The sequence below is a fragment of the Plectropomus leopardus genome, chromosome 5, assembly GCF_026936395.1.
Source record: "Plectropomus leopardus strain MGB_pleo_1.0 chromosome 5, ASM2693639v1, whole genome shotgun sequence".
Taxonomy (NCBI): Eukaryota; Metazoa; Chordata; class Actinopteri; order Perciformes; family Serranidae; genus Plectropomus; species Plectropomus leopardus.
In genome coordinates this window covers 11,917,031-11,933,481 of record NC_142180.1, presented here as the reverse complement: position 1 = coordinate 11,933,481, position 16,451 = coordinate 11,917,031, and the positions used below count along the sequence as shown (strand labels likewise).

The 16,451-nt window shown below is 38.4% G+C and overlaps 2 protein-coding genes across 2 annotated transcripts in view; both read right to left on the bottom strand.

Moving 5' to 3' along the window:
- znhit6 (zinc finger HIT-type containing 6) overlaps positions 1-3,837 on the bottom strand; it is a 38,848-nt gene extending 35,011 nt beyond the window's left edge. The window contains exons 1-2 of the mRNA XM_042484234.2: positions 3,649-3,837; positions 2,476-2,541 (exon numbers count right to left, since the gene is read on the bottom strand). Coding sequence (XP_042340168.2) covers positions 2,476-2,541; positions 3,649-3,764 — 182 coding nt within the window. The 5' untranslated portion in view covers positions 3,765-3,837. The remainder of the gene's footprint in view (positions 1-2,475; positions 2,542-3,648) is intronic.
- A 2,180-nt stretch (positions 3,838-6,017) lies between these two features.
- col24a1 (collagen type XXIV alpha 1) overlaps positions 6,018-16,451 on the bottom strand; it is a 100,108-nt gene continuing 89,674 nt past the window's right edge. Inside the window, exons 48-60 of the mRNA XM_042484141.2 lie at positions 15,342-15,449; positions 15,105-15,212; positions 13,666-13,719; positions 12,694-12,756; positions 12,182-12,235; positions 11,895-11,930; positions 10,817-10,852; positions 10,654-10,680; positions 9,328-9,393; positions 8,979-9,147; positions 8,763-8,872; positions 7,572-7,808; positions 6,018-7,481 (exon numbers count right to left, since the gene is read on the bottom strand). Coding sequence (XP_042340075.2) covers positions 7,335-7,481; positions 7,572-7,808; positions 8,763-8,872; positions 8,979-9,147; positions 9,328-9,393; positions 10,654-10,680; positions 10,817-10,852; positions 11,895-11,930; positions 12,182-12,235; positions 12,694-12,756; positions 13,666-13,719; positions 15,105-15,212; positions 15,342-15,449 — 1,215 coding nt within the window. The 3' untranslated portion in view covers positions 6,018-7,334. The remainder of the gene's footprint in view (positions 7,482-7,571; positions 7,809-8,762; positions 8,873-8,978; positions 9,148-9,327; positions 9,394-10,653; positions 10,681-10,816; positions 10,853-11,894; positions 11,931-12,181; positions 12,236-12,693; positions 12,757-13,665; positions 13,720-15,104; positions 15,213-15,341; positions 15,450-16,451) is intronic.

The window sequence follows — 16,451 nt, the reverse complement described above, 5'->3', positions numbered from 1 at the left end:
TGAAACAAGGACATTTTCAGAGTGCATAAAAGCAGCCCATCAACCGCAGATTTAACATTTTCAACTGAACCCAACTGCTGGTGTAAGAATGTCAAGCACTGTGTCCAAAACTCCCCGTGCTGCCCTCTTACTGAAGGATGTAAAGAATACTGTATTTCCAGCACCATCTGCACGTTTAAAGGAGATGCCTCAACATTACTAAAGCTAATATTAAGAATTGCTTGTAATTTGCTTTCTCAAAAACCTCACTAACAAAAACACATAAAAATCATTGGATTTAATTCAAGCATGGAAGTCCCATTTTGCCGAGAGACAGGTATTTGGCCGGGGTCAGACTAAAGACCATATCCCCAGAAACTATGTCAAAGGAATGCTGAATGATGCCCAAAACAACAGGCAACCACAAGAGCTCAGGAAAGGACATCCCCTGGTGCCCTTTGATAAATCTTAATGAAATTTTCAGGTATGACCTTCAATGTGCCATTAAGTGCTTGAAGGTTAAGTTGTAAATGCCAGCATCCACAGAATTCGAGGAATAGGCCGCAAACCACTGCCATTACCTGCAGCATGCTGTTGCTGGCCATGAATCAAAGGGAAGTTCAGGCAGTAAAAGCAAAAACACGCAGCACAAATATTAGGGAGCTGCACGCAAAGATAAATGAGATCCTGTGTAACTATGAGTTCCGTAATTCTTTAGTGATTATTGTATTTTTATAAGACAAAGCAGAGCTATTTCTTTATTGGTGATAATATATATATATATATATATATATGGATTATAGCTTGCTGCGTAAAATAATAGGATCTCATTGCAGAAACAGACAAGGCACAATCAACTCACAAATAGAACTCATCTTATTCATGTGATCCCAACGCAATTTTAACATATAAACAGAAAAACAAAGTTTTCCTCTGATGATATGGTAAAGGGTTAATGATTCAGGGGAAAATCTGCCTGTAATCATGCTCACAATTGCTAAATTATTTTAGGTCATGGTCAAAAGGAAGCAATACAAACTCTTGTGGAGCATCCCATGCTTAGTAGGGTTCATGTTTTTCTACTTTCTGGGACTTCACATGTAAAACTCTGTCTGATATTTCGGGGCACACGGTAGAACCTGATCCACTGCTTGCTGTATTTGGGGTACTGACTCTCTGAAAGGACTTTTCAATTGCTGCAAGGTTTTTAACCCTTTTAGCACAAAGATTAATTTTACTGAATTGGAAACAGGCTCAACTTCCTACCTGTGGCATATTTATAAGAGATGTTACGCAGCACCTTGAACTACGAGGCTCTGTTTACAAATTTAATAATTTGGCAACCCTTTATTAATTATGTAGTTACAAGGCAGTAACAATCATCCCAACTTTATACTGCTGTTACAGTGTTACCAGGTTAAGTGTGGTGTCAATGATAAACATGTACAGCAACCCTGTGTTTTACTTAAGATTTGTGCTGCATATTTCATATTACGTTGTTTTTGTTGAGTATGTGTGAACTCCTCACATTTCTGTATAATTTATTTTCAATCTGTCCTGTCTGAGAAAAGAAAAACAATGAACAGGCATTAAAAAAGAGGAACCAATACAAGTTTTATCGTGAATATGCAATTTAAGACAATTGTGATACCTGTCTCCGCTTTGACTAAATTACAAAAAAATGGCCAACCCTGTAGCTAAGCTTTACAGCCACTAACAACAGCAAACTATCCAACACAAACACATATGCTCTTTGAAATACTGTATATGCCACATCACATTCCTGTGCTCTTTCCACACTCATCTAAACTTATCTGTTACATCACTTCAGGCTCACAAGGAGATGTCACTGTGGGAGATCATTTCAGCCCAAACCAGAGCATGTGCTTTAAAAGAGGCCTTGAACTGGCCAAAGTCTTTCTTTTATGTAAATCTCACTTTACAGCAACTCCTGCTAGTAGTGTACTCTTAAAAAGTTTTACATGGTGCCTTTTACTAATAGAAATAATCAATATTGCAACAGTGGAAAGGCTCCAGGGACACCTGGTGTGCTAATTTTAATATTAGGGTTTTGAGTACATTATAGAGAGTATTGGTAGCCTCAGTCTACATATCAAGAGGAACTGGTGCAGTAGATTTTTTTATGATTTGACACTGTTTTGTCCCTTTCTCCTTCATCTGCTGTTTGATTACTTTATCATCTTTAAATATGGGCATAAACACATGCACTTGAGAAAAAAAGTGCAACATATGAACTTGAATACAGAAACTTAATAAGCTAATTAAATTCTGCATGGCGGCAGGTCTCACGCTTTCTTTTGCAATGTCTACTTGTGAAGGCTTGTTGGTTTTTTCACACAAACTAAACAAAAATTTGAGTAACTGAGATATCTTTATGTCTTGCATATCTGTGTAATTATATTGTGACCCCTCGGATTTATTTAGAGACCTCCTGGGGTTTGAATTGCCAGTAAAATATTACTTGTTTCTTCTCACCTGCAGGAGTGGGAAAGACAGCCAGGACATCTGTACTTCGCCTCCTCTGATCCACACACGCCACAACTGCGGGACAGATGAAATGTGAGCAAGGTGAACACAAGCTGTGAGCAGTCTTACAGTTAAGATCAAAACAACCTGGGACAGAATGAATAACGGACAAAAAAACTGCAATAAACAATGCACATGACTTAATCTTCATAATCTTTATTTGCTGCAGTAACAGTTTGTAAATTGGCAACTCCTTCATCCTCTGTTTATCTGTAAATACATGTTTTTATTATCTTTTATTCCATCATCCTTTAGCAATTTCTTTATATTTAATTCACAGATTCATTCATATAATTCTAGACAGGTCGATCAGCTTCACCTTCTGTTTCACAAAACAAAACATGGCCAAATTATCATTACATTTCATTCATGATGTTCAAACATTTTTGGATGTGTGTACATATTTATAAATATCTCCTTTTTCCCTGTACACTCTGAATTGTTTTCTCTGTAATTCTTTGTTTTTGTTGGATTCATGTTGACTCAATGGTAACTTTTGTTGCTCTTTGTTGTCATTTTTCTTTTGTTGCATTTTACTGTAAAGTGTTAATTTCGGGGGTTTTTTGTTTGTTATTTATTCGCATTTGTTATTGTTTGTTGCTTACAAGTTGATCTCTTTTGACACATTTTTTTCTTTCTTTCTTTCTTTTATTCAACTGGATTCTATACACCTTTTAATCGTGTAAAAAAATAAACTAAAATAAACTAAACTATGACTGCAATGCAACTTCCAGATAAACATTAAAACCTTTGCACCAAAAAAACATATTTTGTGCGACATAAATCAGATAAACAATAAATAATACGGCAAAGACATGAAAAGATTAAAAAAAAAAAAAAAAAAGAAATGCCAGCAGTGAGTACTAATGAGTTTGTTATCTGATGTAGCTAACTTGCAAACGTGCTGACTTTGTGGCTAACGTTAGCTATTCAGCACATAACGCTTCCTGTGTTTTCTTATTTCCTTTAAGTAATATTTACGTCTTTTAATATCTTTATAAATACTAAAAAGCTTAGAACAGGACTCAAGCGACACATTAAAGCTAACGTGAGCTTATGAGCTAAGTTAGCAAGCTAAGTTAGCAGGTCGCTCGTGACTCGCTGTTTTGTTCAAACACTCACTTGGAGAGAGAAATCTTCCTTTTGGTCCCTTTCTGCTCTTCTTCCGTACCGCTGTTTTCCACTTGGCTCTCTTCCGTTAACATTATGTCTGTTGCTGGTACTAATAAAGCGCACATGACAGGAGAGCTATAGCCGCACGTTGGACACAACCCGGCGGCATCAAAACAAACACACACCCTCTTCCGCCGGTGCAGCAGACAGCACGTGGAGCTGAGTTCCGGTTGGAGAGCCGCTCTTTGGCGCCTCCCGGTGTTAGTGGAGGAGAACTGCAGCGTCCTCCAGTCAGAGGAAACGCACCTAGAGCACAAATAGCACTGACCTGATGATGATGATGATGATGATGATGATGGGGAGAATATGGTACTATCAGGAAATATTCACACCAAAAGTTAAGCATAGAAAATGCAGGGCTTTTAGGACAGTTAACTAAATTCTCATGCAGCTGCAGATTGTTTGTATTACCCTCCAATAGCTGTGAGTTTAGACAGTCTGTGATCTGTACAAAAGTAGAGAGAGAGGGGTGTTTATTTGCAAGTCTAGTCCTCACCAATGTTTATGTATGCTTACTCAGGATGGGTTTACTTTGGGAGTACTAGCAGACTGACATTAGCGTTTCTTGAAGCTGCATGCATGTGAGAGAGAAAGTGAGCATGTACACACACCATGTTCAATCAGCAGTTTAACCCTTTGAAACCCAAGCAAACTGGCTTCAAAACATAAGAAGATGGCAATACAATAAATTTAAAAAAATATTCAAAAGTTTGCAAGAAATTAAAGTACTAAGAAATCACCTGAAAATAAGTTTTTAGAAGAGAGGATTCCCTGAAAAATAGTTTAAAAATACCCCCCCTCCAAAAAAAAGTTAATGAGATGTAAAAACCACTGAACAATTATAATAATTCTGTAACATACTTTTAAAAATGCAGTTATGATAATCATAAATAGTTTCCCCTAGCCTTTTTTTTCTTTTTTCCCCTAAACAGTTTTCCCTGGCTTTTTTTTTTTTTTTAAATTCTAAACCTAAAAATTTAGTGAAATTTGTAGAACCTTTTTTTTTTTTTTCTTTTACCAAGTTTCTTGTTTTCTTATCCCCATGTTTTTTAAATAAACAAATCCAATTTGCTCAATGTTCAAAGGTTTAAATACTTTGGACAATTGTCTGAGGTTTCAAAGGGTTGACACTGAGGTACAGCTGAAACCATAACATGTTGCAGTTTAAATAGGAAACTGTGCTTAAGAGATTGGCACATGAGCAGCATCCATAGTTAGGAAGGTTAGTTTTGAAATGGAAGTGGTCACAGCTAACTAGTTACCCTGTGAAAAATGTAATAAGTAGTGTAAGTAATTACTTTCTTTAAAGTAATCTAACTCCTTTAAAGTCACCCAACATATTACATTTGATTACTTTCTGGTTACTTTGCTGATAAATGTTTTTAACTGGGCAATAAAGCTGAAGAGGTAGAAGGAATTCCTACATTTTGAAAAGATGCAAAGCAACATAACTCATTTTATGTACTATATATTAACTTTTTACCCAAAGAATACATTTGGTTGAACCTTTGTAATAACAAACATTTTGATTAGTGACTGTAATTTAATTACATTTCCTTTTCTCGGTAATCCCGACTGGATAAAAGTACATGTGTTTTGTGATTAAATCACATGTAGACCTAACTACTACTTGCCAGACATTGGAAACACAAACACATAAAACATACCTAAACTGTGTGCGAAGTTTATTATTCTTTCATATCTATTTTTGCTTGGTCCAGCACCTAGTTTTTATTACTTTTGGATGTGCGCACTGCTTGAACTTTTCTTTATAAGATTAAAAATGTTTCACATCACCATGTGCATTTTGCAGACTAAGACCATTTTTTCCTCAATTTGGGCCATACGGCTGAATATATCCAAAATGCTCTTCTGGAATCTGGTCTTCAGTGTTACTTTTATGAGAATCCAGACTATTTTTCACTCTCTTTGTAAACTTTTATTTCAGAATTATTAGAGCAACACTATTCACCCAGATGATAATCATACACACAACTGAAGGCGGCACCACACAACCATAAGCTTAGATACATTTGTCAACAGGAAACTACAGGTAGTCATAATACTAAGTATTTCACCCCTTTCACTGCAAACCCAAAATGATCTAGACATTACCAGGAAGAGCTGTATGTGAGACTGCAAAAGTCTAAATCATATGGATTGGGCATTAAATGGATGTTACCTTGCCTGCTCCCTAATACAAAGTCTGTGTAATGCCTAGTTGAGCCCATATTGTGGTTGACATTCGAGAGTAAATTGATCGCAACATATTTTATGAGTTTGACCATGTGTGACCGTTTAAAAAAAGTACAGTACCGTTTGTGGATAAAATGCTCCATTTATTTTTTTGTCAATGTATTTATTATTTACACATTTGCATCCATCTTTATCCTGCACAGACTTTATATAATTACACTTTGTTCAAAGTAACATAACTTAATATAATGACTGTGTTTTCTGTGTATTCTGACTCTGGCCTATTGTAGCTGCCAGTCCACCAAATCACCACTGAATGAACTAAAAGAAAAGTATGATGAACATACAGTTGCAGGTGTGAACACACAAACACACCTTTCAAACATAAATACTTCTTTAGACTGAGCTGTGGTTGACCAAACAGTTCTCTGAGAGTATAACTTACTGTGGTACAGTAATGTGAACAAAAATAAAAACAAAAAGGATATAAATAAACACACAGTATGCTGTCAATATATACACAGGAAATGTAAAAACTCACTGATGACTCATTCTTTGTTGCAGCACCAATGATAGGTTTCCCCTGAAGAACCTACCACATAGAAGGAAAAGCTACAAAAATATGTAGTGTATCAAAAAAAATGGTTCATAAATTAGAAATGACCAAATCAACATAAGTACTTAGACAACATAACAAATCTTGATGTAACCGGTACATACAACACAAAGGCAAAAAAAAAAAAAAAAAAAAGACCAACTTGACATTAGCAACTATTCTAGAAAGCAAATGAGCAGGTAGAGGTAGAGCACCATCTGTCAAGATGTACAGGTCCGACTGGGCAGGACCGAAGACAAAAATATCATGAAAACAATGTAAAATATAGCCTTTGATTGGAAAAATGAAATATTTAAAGCAGTCACACATTATCCACATGCTATTGCACTCATTAAAAAAACCGTTAGACAGTGCTCCAATGCGGCCTGGCACGCTCCTTCGGGTTAGGCCTCCGGCAGGATGGTCTGGGTGTGTTTGGGGGTGAGAGGGAGGTGTAAGTTTTGGGGTTTGGATAGGCTGCTGCTCAGTGAGACCCTGCCCTGTGATCAGGGAGTGATATGGATCCATGTACAGCCAGCCTAAGCACCGTTTGATTAACAATGATCAACAAACATATTTTATACAATAATTGATAAATATTGGTATACACTGTTCTCCTTTGGCCTTCTTGGTCTGGATGTTCCGCAGAGATTGAGTTCTTCCGTGTAGGTCTGACTTTGATTGGACATGGGGACTTTGTTGCTCTGACACGTCCCATTGACGGTGTCCAACAAACACAACAAACTCACAGGGACGCTCGCTCTTTGGTAGGCAGCCATTTTGTTGTAACAGCCTTGCATTTTAGAGGTTCATGTGAATAGGCTACAGGACAGTGATGTTGGTGTCAGAGGAAGCAGACTGGACTGATTTCTATATGCCGCTGACTATTGGGCTGCAATGTGGGAGACTCCTGTATGTCAACAATAGGTAGCTGACGACTGTCCTGAGTATGGAAGAAGAAACGTGACTGGTGCCAGCTGCCATCTTGGATCTGGAGGAGAGAAAAATAGAATCATACAAGTGATTCACAAATCGAATCGATCAGTTCTGATTAATTTCAGTTCTCTGTCCTGCACGTTACCTTGCACTCGTCTTGTAGCACATGTGGTTCAAGTAGTGTGTCTTTCTCAAACATCTGTTTGTTCCAGCCACGAAACCGTAGTGTGGTGTTCTCTTGCGAGAAGGATCTGGTAGAGCTGAAGCTGTCTGTGGTGTCGTAGGGAGGATCATTTCGGCAGTGGAACGTGATGCTGTGACTGGCTTCAGTGCTCAGTAAATGGAGAAACTTCATTTGGACTTTCCCTACACCAAACACCATCTGTGACGGAGAGCAGAAACAGCTGTGTGATCAGTCTGCCAGCGTAGCCACAATCGCATAAAGATTTACAATTCAGATGGTTGTAAAGCTGTGATACATCGTCAAAGCAGCGGACAATACAGAGGACTGCTGCGGTTTAAGGTTCTCATTGAGTTTAAATTTGTGCTCCGTTGTGGTGTAGGACAATTTGGAAAAGTTTGAATAATCAACTGACATGGATGGAAATGGGAATAGCAAAGCACATACTTATCCATCAAAAACAAAGGACAACAACCATGATTCCTACATATTTACAGGGTTCCCTCAGCTTAAGCCAAGGTAGATTTAAGACTTTCTTTAATGCCACTTGGAACTAAGTTTAAGACCAATTTTCTAATTACCAAAATTGAAGAATGACATTTTTATTTTGCCCAAATGTTTATTGAAACATAAAACCTGACTTTTTTTTGTCCATTTAAAAAGTTAGATTATGTACGTCAAATGTTAAAAACACAACTCTTGCAGAGGGTGACACGTGGAAGGCAATCTACATATTACGTTAACAGAACAGTAGCTATTTGGTTTACCAACAGAAGTGAGAAATTCTAGCAATTCTGGACAGTTTTCTGGGCAATTTTGTGTTTCTCAATATGCATGTGGGATTCCACTAATTGTTCTTCATTTAACTTCATTTAATCATTTAACAAAAAATACATGTTACCAATTATTTTTTAGATTGTATTATGCATCATCAGAAAAAAAACATGTCTGAGCATTTTAAGAATTCTGAAAGATTAATTGAGGTCAATTTAATAACGGTTCAGGCCTTATTTTTAGATTAAGGAATTTAATGCCTTTTAAGACCTTTTAAAGACCAATGGGAACCCTGTATTTAAGCTACAATAAAGGGCTCAAACAGACCTTTATTTCACCTAGGACTTTAATATATTCATATTTTCATCATTTAAGTATTACCTTATTCGAGGCCACTGGATGTAAACAGGTCTGCCCTCCTGCAGTAAAGTTGCAGAAGACCTTAAAGGCATCAGACGTGCAGCCCAAGTTTGGATCGATCCAGAACCAACCTGAAAGTCCCCAATTCAAACAGAGTGATACAGGGAGAGCCAAACAAGTATTTTACAAAGGTTTATATGCAAACATCCACATATGCCTAAAATCTGACAAGCTTACCATCCCTGAGCTTGCGATGACAGTCAAGCAGATCTTTACAGACACGAGCCGGGTTCTCCCTCGTGCCCAGAGGCTTTTTGATGCTCTCAATCACACTGCTCAGGTAACGCAAAGTCTTAAGTATCTCCGTATTTTGGTCTGGCAGACTTATCTCTGTGTTCTGGAAACTCTGGTAAAGAAAAACAATGGTTAAACTTCAAAATCGTTCTCATTCTCATTACAAAACCAGCAAAAAATAGAAATTGCAAGGAACGTAATTATTAGTCTGTCCATCTGCAAACATATGTGCCATCCCTGCAACAACACACACATTCACCCCGTCCACTGACTGCATGTATGGGTGTCTTACCTCTGTCCTGAGGGCAGCGTTGGAGTCAGATAAACCGTAGAGGGCTGAGTCAGCATATATCTGCCTCTGTGGGTTCAGAATCAACATATTAAACAACTTAATGAAAACATAACAGATTTTGTGCCCTTTTCATTATTTAACCGAGAGATTTTAATCCGTAGGCTTTTTAATTGGTTATCAAAACATGGCGGTTTCAATACACATCCGGTTTACAGAGAAAACTCAAAAGCAATATGAATACACTTTAATACCAGAGACAGGCAGTAAAATAAGTCTTGCATCAATAAAGCCTGGCATTCCTGACTTCAGTGGGGGGAAGAATAGCACATTCCCCTCAACACTACAGTTATCACATGATGTGTGTCAACAAAATCGCCATTTGATATCATTGTTTTTCCAAGTTCTTAGAATGTTGGAGCAGGAAAAGGTCAGCGAGATAGCCAAAAGCCACACTTTATCCTCAAGTTATGACGGATAAGACATGTGAGGAGGGTTTCTATAACGGTGCCAGAAAAGGCTGATCATTGAGCTCCACCGCCAATGCTGCTGAACAAAAGCGTTTTTCCTGCTCATCTTATCGCTGACATGGATGATTTGTTGGCTCATCTGTAGTTTAGAAAACACACACGACAAAAAAATGCTTCTCCTGGCTCTGTCATATCCTGGCTTTGTTCTGCTGTCTTTTCTCTGTTTCGGGGAAAAGTCTATTGAAGCTTTGACAGTCACAAAGCTACAGTTTTAGGAACAAAAGTTAGTCTATAGCTAAACTGAGGTTAAGGACAACAGGATGAGGGCACAGAGTTCAGTCAAATGTAAGAAAAAAAAAGCCCTCCACTCTTTTTATTATAACGAGGTCATTCTGGGATGCATAACATGGTCTCATCCATCTTTTCTATAACTGCAATGTTTATTTTTAAAACAAAATAGTACGTTTATGTGTTGGAGCACAGCATGTGTTGCTGTAAAATCATCTGCGTGTCTGTGTTCCTATGGTCACACCTTGTGTTGAATGGAGCCACATTCATAAAATGAATAAACCCTTTCCCTTTCCTGTACTTCCACTGGTTTGTCTTATTAGTGTAATAGCCCTGTCCTTGTGTTGTCATACTGTTGTTCTTGTATGTTTGTCACTTATGGGAAATCTATAATAAAACCTAAATGAAAAAATAAAGTATATATTTTTTTTAAATCAATCACCCAAAGGTTGGACAATAGCACCAGCAACTTTACAGTCCAAACCTTTTGTCTTCTACATGAATCTCAAAACATAACTCCTTCCTCCTACAGTAGCTTATTCTGTCTATATGAGTGACATGACGCACTTACTGTTGGACCTGGAGCACCGGGAGGTCCCTAGGGTGGGAAGAAAAGAAAATGACAAAATAAGTGACGGTAAAAATTCGACAATTGTGGTCAGCACTCTTTCTCGTTGTATTTATAGAGTATGTGTAGTTTAAAACTGAAATGTCATAGTGAGGCTAATACTTACTCTAGGTCCTGGACTTCCCTGTGGTCCTTGAGGCCCCTGAAAGTGTGAGTAAAAAAATGTAACATGACTAAAAAGTTGCATCAATAATGTGATCTGTTCGTCCTATCTGCTTTGCTGTGGCACTAGATCTGAATACTCCTACACCCTACATGAATCCAAATACCAGCTGAAGGCTTTAAAAAGAACGTGTGTCGGATACCTAACATAAGGTGAGCAGAGTGGGTCTTTGCAATACAATTGCAGAATTGTGATTCATTTTCTCCCTTTACCTCTCTCTGTTTGCTGCGAGGAACAGTAGTAGGAATTGGACTATCATGCTCTCTATACGCAAAGTGGTTACCTACTGCCCCCACTGGCTCTAGTACATACCCAGGGCCGCTGGACTCTGGTGGTTTTAGCTAGTTTATGTACACATGTGGGAGCATGCACATTTTTAACATCATCAGTGTCTGAGTAAGTATTAGAATGAGGGGGCCATTGTGTACACAGTGTGTTTGTGTGTGGTAGTGTAAATTGCAGAGGCATTTAGGCTTAACTGAGAACCTTACTACAGTTTACATTACGGAGTGGGAGCAGGGATATAGAAGCGAATATGCGGGTTGCACTGTGGTTTGCCATGCTAACATTTTGACAAGGCATTTCCTCGACAGTGTTTATACAAGAGGGTCTGAGAGTACTGTAAGGCCCCACAGCGAGCTCCGGGAGACACTGAAAACAGCTACTTTCACTATGACTCAGCCATACCGATGCTCTGTCACTTAAGGATAGTCTTATAAACAAAACTACCACTGAACCCAAGCTAGCTTTCAGGCATCTTTAAACAGAGCCTTCGTCATCTACTGTAGGTCTTTTTTTTTTTTTTTTTACACCCGCAATCTGCTCTGAGGTGGCGCCATTATAACTGGCCCAGCAAAGCATTTTCAGTGAGGAATTTTCAAGTCTGACTACTCAGTGAGGTATAATCACGATATAATCACATGTTATTTCAGCATGTAATCATACATAATATAAATCATTATCACATACTCAGTCTGAAAGACTTTTCAATGTTTGGTTACTGGTTTCAATCGCATCTTACCATTTCGCCACCGCTTCCCTTTGGACCCCTTGGCCCCTGTGGAAAAGATATGCAACATTAAACGATATGCAGTATTGTATCACATTGTATAAGACCATGGATAGTGAGTAGATTATTTTTCAACTGAAGTTAAAGACCATCTTGCATTACTTGTCAGTATACTCTCTCAGTTCTACAGAATCCACTGATTGTTGTCTTGTGATTGCCTTTTCAATTTACAATTCTCAATACACACACACACACACACACACACACACACACACACACAGAAAGAGAGAGAAACCTACGGGTTTTCCCATTGGGCCCATCATTCCCTCAGGTCCTACAGGTCCAGTGAATCCCTGAAACAAAGAGCAGGGTTGAAGATGAATAAACACATTTGTCTGAATTAACATGCAAGAGTGTGACTGCTGAAGAGGTGGTGACAGTGAATCTCACCATACTTTAGTGTTCATAACAAAAAGTGTGTGTACTCTACTGAGGAGGTGAAGAGATTTGTTTGCATATTTTAGAATACTGTATTTCTTCTAATGTTATTCCATCACTGGCGCCAGTTAGCATGATGGCTGGATGGTTAGTGAGGTCTACATGGTGCCTCCTGGAGCACTTTAATGCTGTTATAAACAAAAACAGTCAGGTGATTAAGTTTGTTTGGGCTGCTGATTGTTTTCAGCTGACAACTTATTTAGCCGGTCCACTAGGTAATATTTACACTGCTTTATTAGTTGTGACTATATTTGATCAATCCCAACAGAAAGCACTGTAATGTGCCTACTGTTTCTATTTCTCTTAAACTTACCAGAGTGCCCATTGGGCCTTTTGGGCCAGGGAAGCCTTTCAGTCCCAAATCACCGTTTGGTCCCTGTTTGAAGGAAAGAGGTCTGTGTCATTAGCAGCAATGTAGTCAAGCAAGTGCTGTTAAAAAAATATTGTTTCATCAATAAATGCTGATTGTGAATATTTGAAACATTTAAAATAATCATTTTCTGTAGTACCATTACACTAGTATTGCACTTGCACTGTCTTATTGTTAATGTTTACTGTCGTCATTCTGTTTTTTTGTGCTACTGATCAAGAAAAGAACACAAAACATTGTGATGTAAGCTAGAATTTCAAGTATTGTGACAACACTAACTCAGGGAGTTTTTTTTTAAATTATGTCTTATATAGTAACCCAGGAATGAGTCCTTAAAAATGGAAATGAGTTAGCAATTCAGCACTCCCAGTTCCCTCATCTCAAAGTCAATGGGTTTTTTGAATGGCTATTTGGTTTGAACCCTGAAACAGGGTCTGTGGTTAACACAAGCTTAAATAACTTTTATGTTTTGTTCTCCGACATAAAATATGTCAGTAAATACCCAACTCATGAACTTTAAAGCTTTTTTCTATCTTTAAAAAAATGCAGTTGCTAATAAGTGGCTAAATCAGACGCCGGATTACCATCAAGGCACACCGAACACAGTTTGTTGTGGTGGTTACATTAAGTTATGTGACACCACTGTATTCAGCTTATAGCCTTACGGTAGCTTTTTTCCCTCTGATAACTGCATTCAGGTTTCAAAAATCCTGAAAGTAGTGCTCATTCGTGAATATTATCTTGCTAAACATAATGTGTCAGTATCATAAACATTTGTTTGCCACAGAGCTTATTTTCTACATTAATTCAAAATCCAATGAAAAAATCCCATGGGCTTTTTGACAAGGGAACCAGGGTGATGCTAACTTCCGTATCTTGTCACTTTAACTGTTGGTTAACCTCTAAGTCTCTTACCATCGGTCCTGGAAAGCCCTGCAAACCAACCATTCCTGGATCTCCTGATTCCCCCTACAAGTAGAAAAGACAATCACATCATAGCAACACAGAAGCTTTGCTTTCTACACACTGTCATTGTCACATGTGGTGTGTATTTGACAAACACATCATGTCATAAGTAAGAGAATACATTAAGTGTGAGTGTGTGTGAGTGATTGTGTTTTTTAGATCCCATTTTATACCAACAGCTGCAGACACAAATGAAACATAGTTCATTGGCCATTTAAAAATGTTGTTCTCTTCCTCAGAGGAACTGGGACACACACAAGGCTTTATGTCTGGATCTACAGTAGCCGCTGCCCACATTCACATTCCCTCTTGGAAACATAGATTGTGAGGTTTGCTGTCTGTACCCTATTCTGTGTCTGAGCACTGTCTGTCGTCCAGGGTGGCAGACACCATGTTTGTACAACCAGTCATCCACATCCTCTAGACAGCTCCACTTTCGGGCCAGAGACTTTGACCGAGAAACTCTATTCACTGAAAAGTGTAAAGGAATCTGACCCATGGGCCCAAGTCTGCTCTCTGTTCCTCGAGCATCAATGGGGAAAACCAGTGGAGGGAGGGGAGAGCGAGGGATTGAATGTTGTTTCTTTTTTCTTCTACTCTGCGGAGTTACATAAGTAAAGTGGAGCACCTCTTTTCGGGTCTCTGGAGGGTGAGGATATTGCATAACATGGCCTTACCAGGCGGAATGTTTCCATTCCTGGTCTCGCCCAGATAATTTGTTACTCTATTCATGGTGGAAAAGTGTCAGACACACACATTTTTAAACCCACCCATTTTTAAACCACAGATGGTCTACCTAAACCAATGAAGCTATATTTAGAGTGGTATTAAAGAATGTATATAAGCTTACTAAGCCCACGGGATGGTATCAATTTAAAGTGTTATGACTTCAACAATACAAAAAGATGTTCTATGTGCATAAGGCTTTTTAATGACCAACAAAGAAAACGGTATGAATCTAAGAATCAAAAAGTTACACAAAAGCATCAATAGTATAATAGATGAACAGGTCTTATTTAAATTTCCATTTTTGGGATAATCGTAAATATCATGTCCAGGAGCACCCAAAGAGACTGCTGGGCAACCAACAATAGAAGAGATACTGCAAGCTGCATACGCACCAAATTCAAAAGATATGATTCCGTTTCAAATAGCTTAAAAGCCTGGCTTTTTAAGATAGCTTTCACTAAAAACGATGTGTGTCTTAACTGTAATACGATAAAAAAATTGTTTCCTAACAAAATGTAAGTTAAGTGTGTTTTAGTACCATTTTAAAATTTCTCAGCATATTTTGATGATTACTGGGATAATATTGTGAACTGCAATTATTTTAGCAAGGTTAATCATAACATGACATTTTCATCTACTCCCAGGCCTAATATACTCACTGGTTGTCCTTTGGGTCCCGTGTCACCTGTCCTGCCCTGGTCACCTGTGGCCCCCTCCATGCCTTTGATTCCTGGAGCTCCTCTGTCCCCTGGCAGTCCCAGTTCTCCCTGAACCAACAAAGATCGGGAATTTAAAAAGCTAGTTTAACTGAGGAAAATGTTTTTTCACAGATTTCTTGTTCTGTCAAGACACACTGCCAAAACTTAGAAGACAGCAAGGTTTATTATTATTTTCACCTTCTGACCAGGGGGTCCTATTTCTCCAGGTTGTCCAGGAAGTCCAATCTCTCCCCTGGGACCTGGACGTCCAGCAGGTCCATCTGGTCCAACCAAGCCTCTCTGACCCTATATGTACACCAAAGTTTTTGTCAATACAAAAACATATATATATATAATTATTCTTTTTTTTTTACAGTTAGCATTCTTCTTAATCTTCTTCCCTAAGAAGATACTGCATTGCTACATTTCTTGAAACAGTGCAACAGTAGAGTAGCGTGTGTGTCTCAGTGTCCTTGCACAAAATACAAATAAAACGGCACCAAATTCATCAAATACTTTCTCTTTGACGTTAAAAAAAATAAAATTAGATTAATATATAAGTAAGTAAGCTTCGCCTGGTACCTTCAAAGTTAATTTGAATTTGAATTGCTTTTAAACAGGTGACACTCAAATTTCTGATGTCAGAGTGTCCTTGAATTCACCAACAGGCAAAGATTTCACCAGTTTATGACAAATGACAAATTAATTACATTAATTCTTTTCAATATATCAGTGTTTATTTCAATAGAGTGTAACCAAACATATTTATAAAATTCATTGCACAGTCATAGCTGTACACTACAGTGCTGAAGTCGGCTGGTCTCTCTTGGTTATAATATTTCTTGACAGTGTGCTCCTTAAGTGTACCCGTAAAACTGACTGCCTGTCACTGAGTTGTTTTCTCACACCACAGACCACAGTGGTTTCCTGCTCCATCAGCAGTGTGGTGAAGCAGAAGGGAGCGAGTGATATTAGAATAACAGATTGAGTGGGTCGTCGCCTTGCAGATGGCTTCTGCTCCTCGATCACTTTGAGGAGAGCGGATAAGGCTGGAACCAGGTTTACTGCGTGAACCCCCAACCTGCAGGTGCTAGGAGGCTCTTGCATAAGAAAAAGTCCTCTGTCTATCAGCTTAATGAGATCACTACCGCGACCCCTCCAGCGGGATGGAAGTGTCACTTGAATGGCCCATTTGTGGAAAAGCAGAGGATGGACACAAACTACAGAAAGCCAATCTTCCCATCACAGGGCCCAACAAGCAGGAAGCCTCCAGCAAAACCACCCATGTGGTTCCTGAGTAAAACCTTG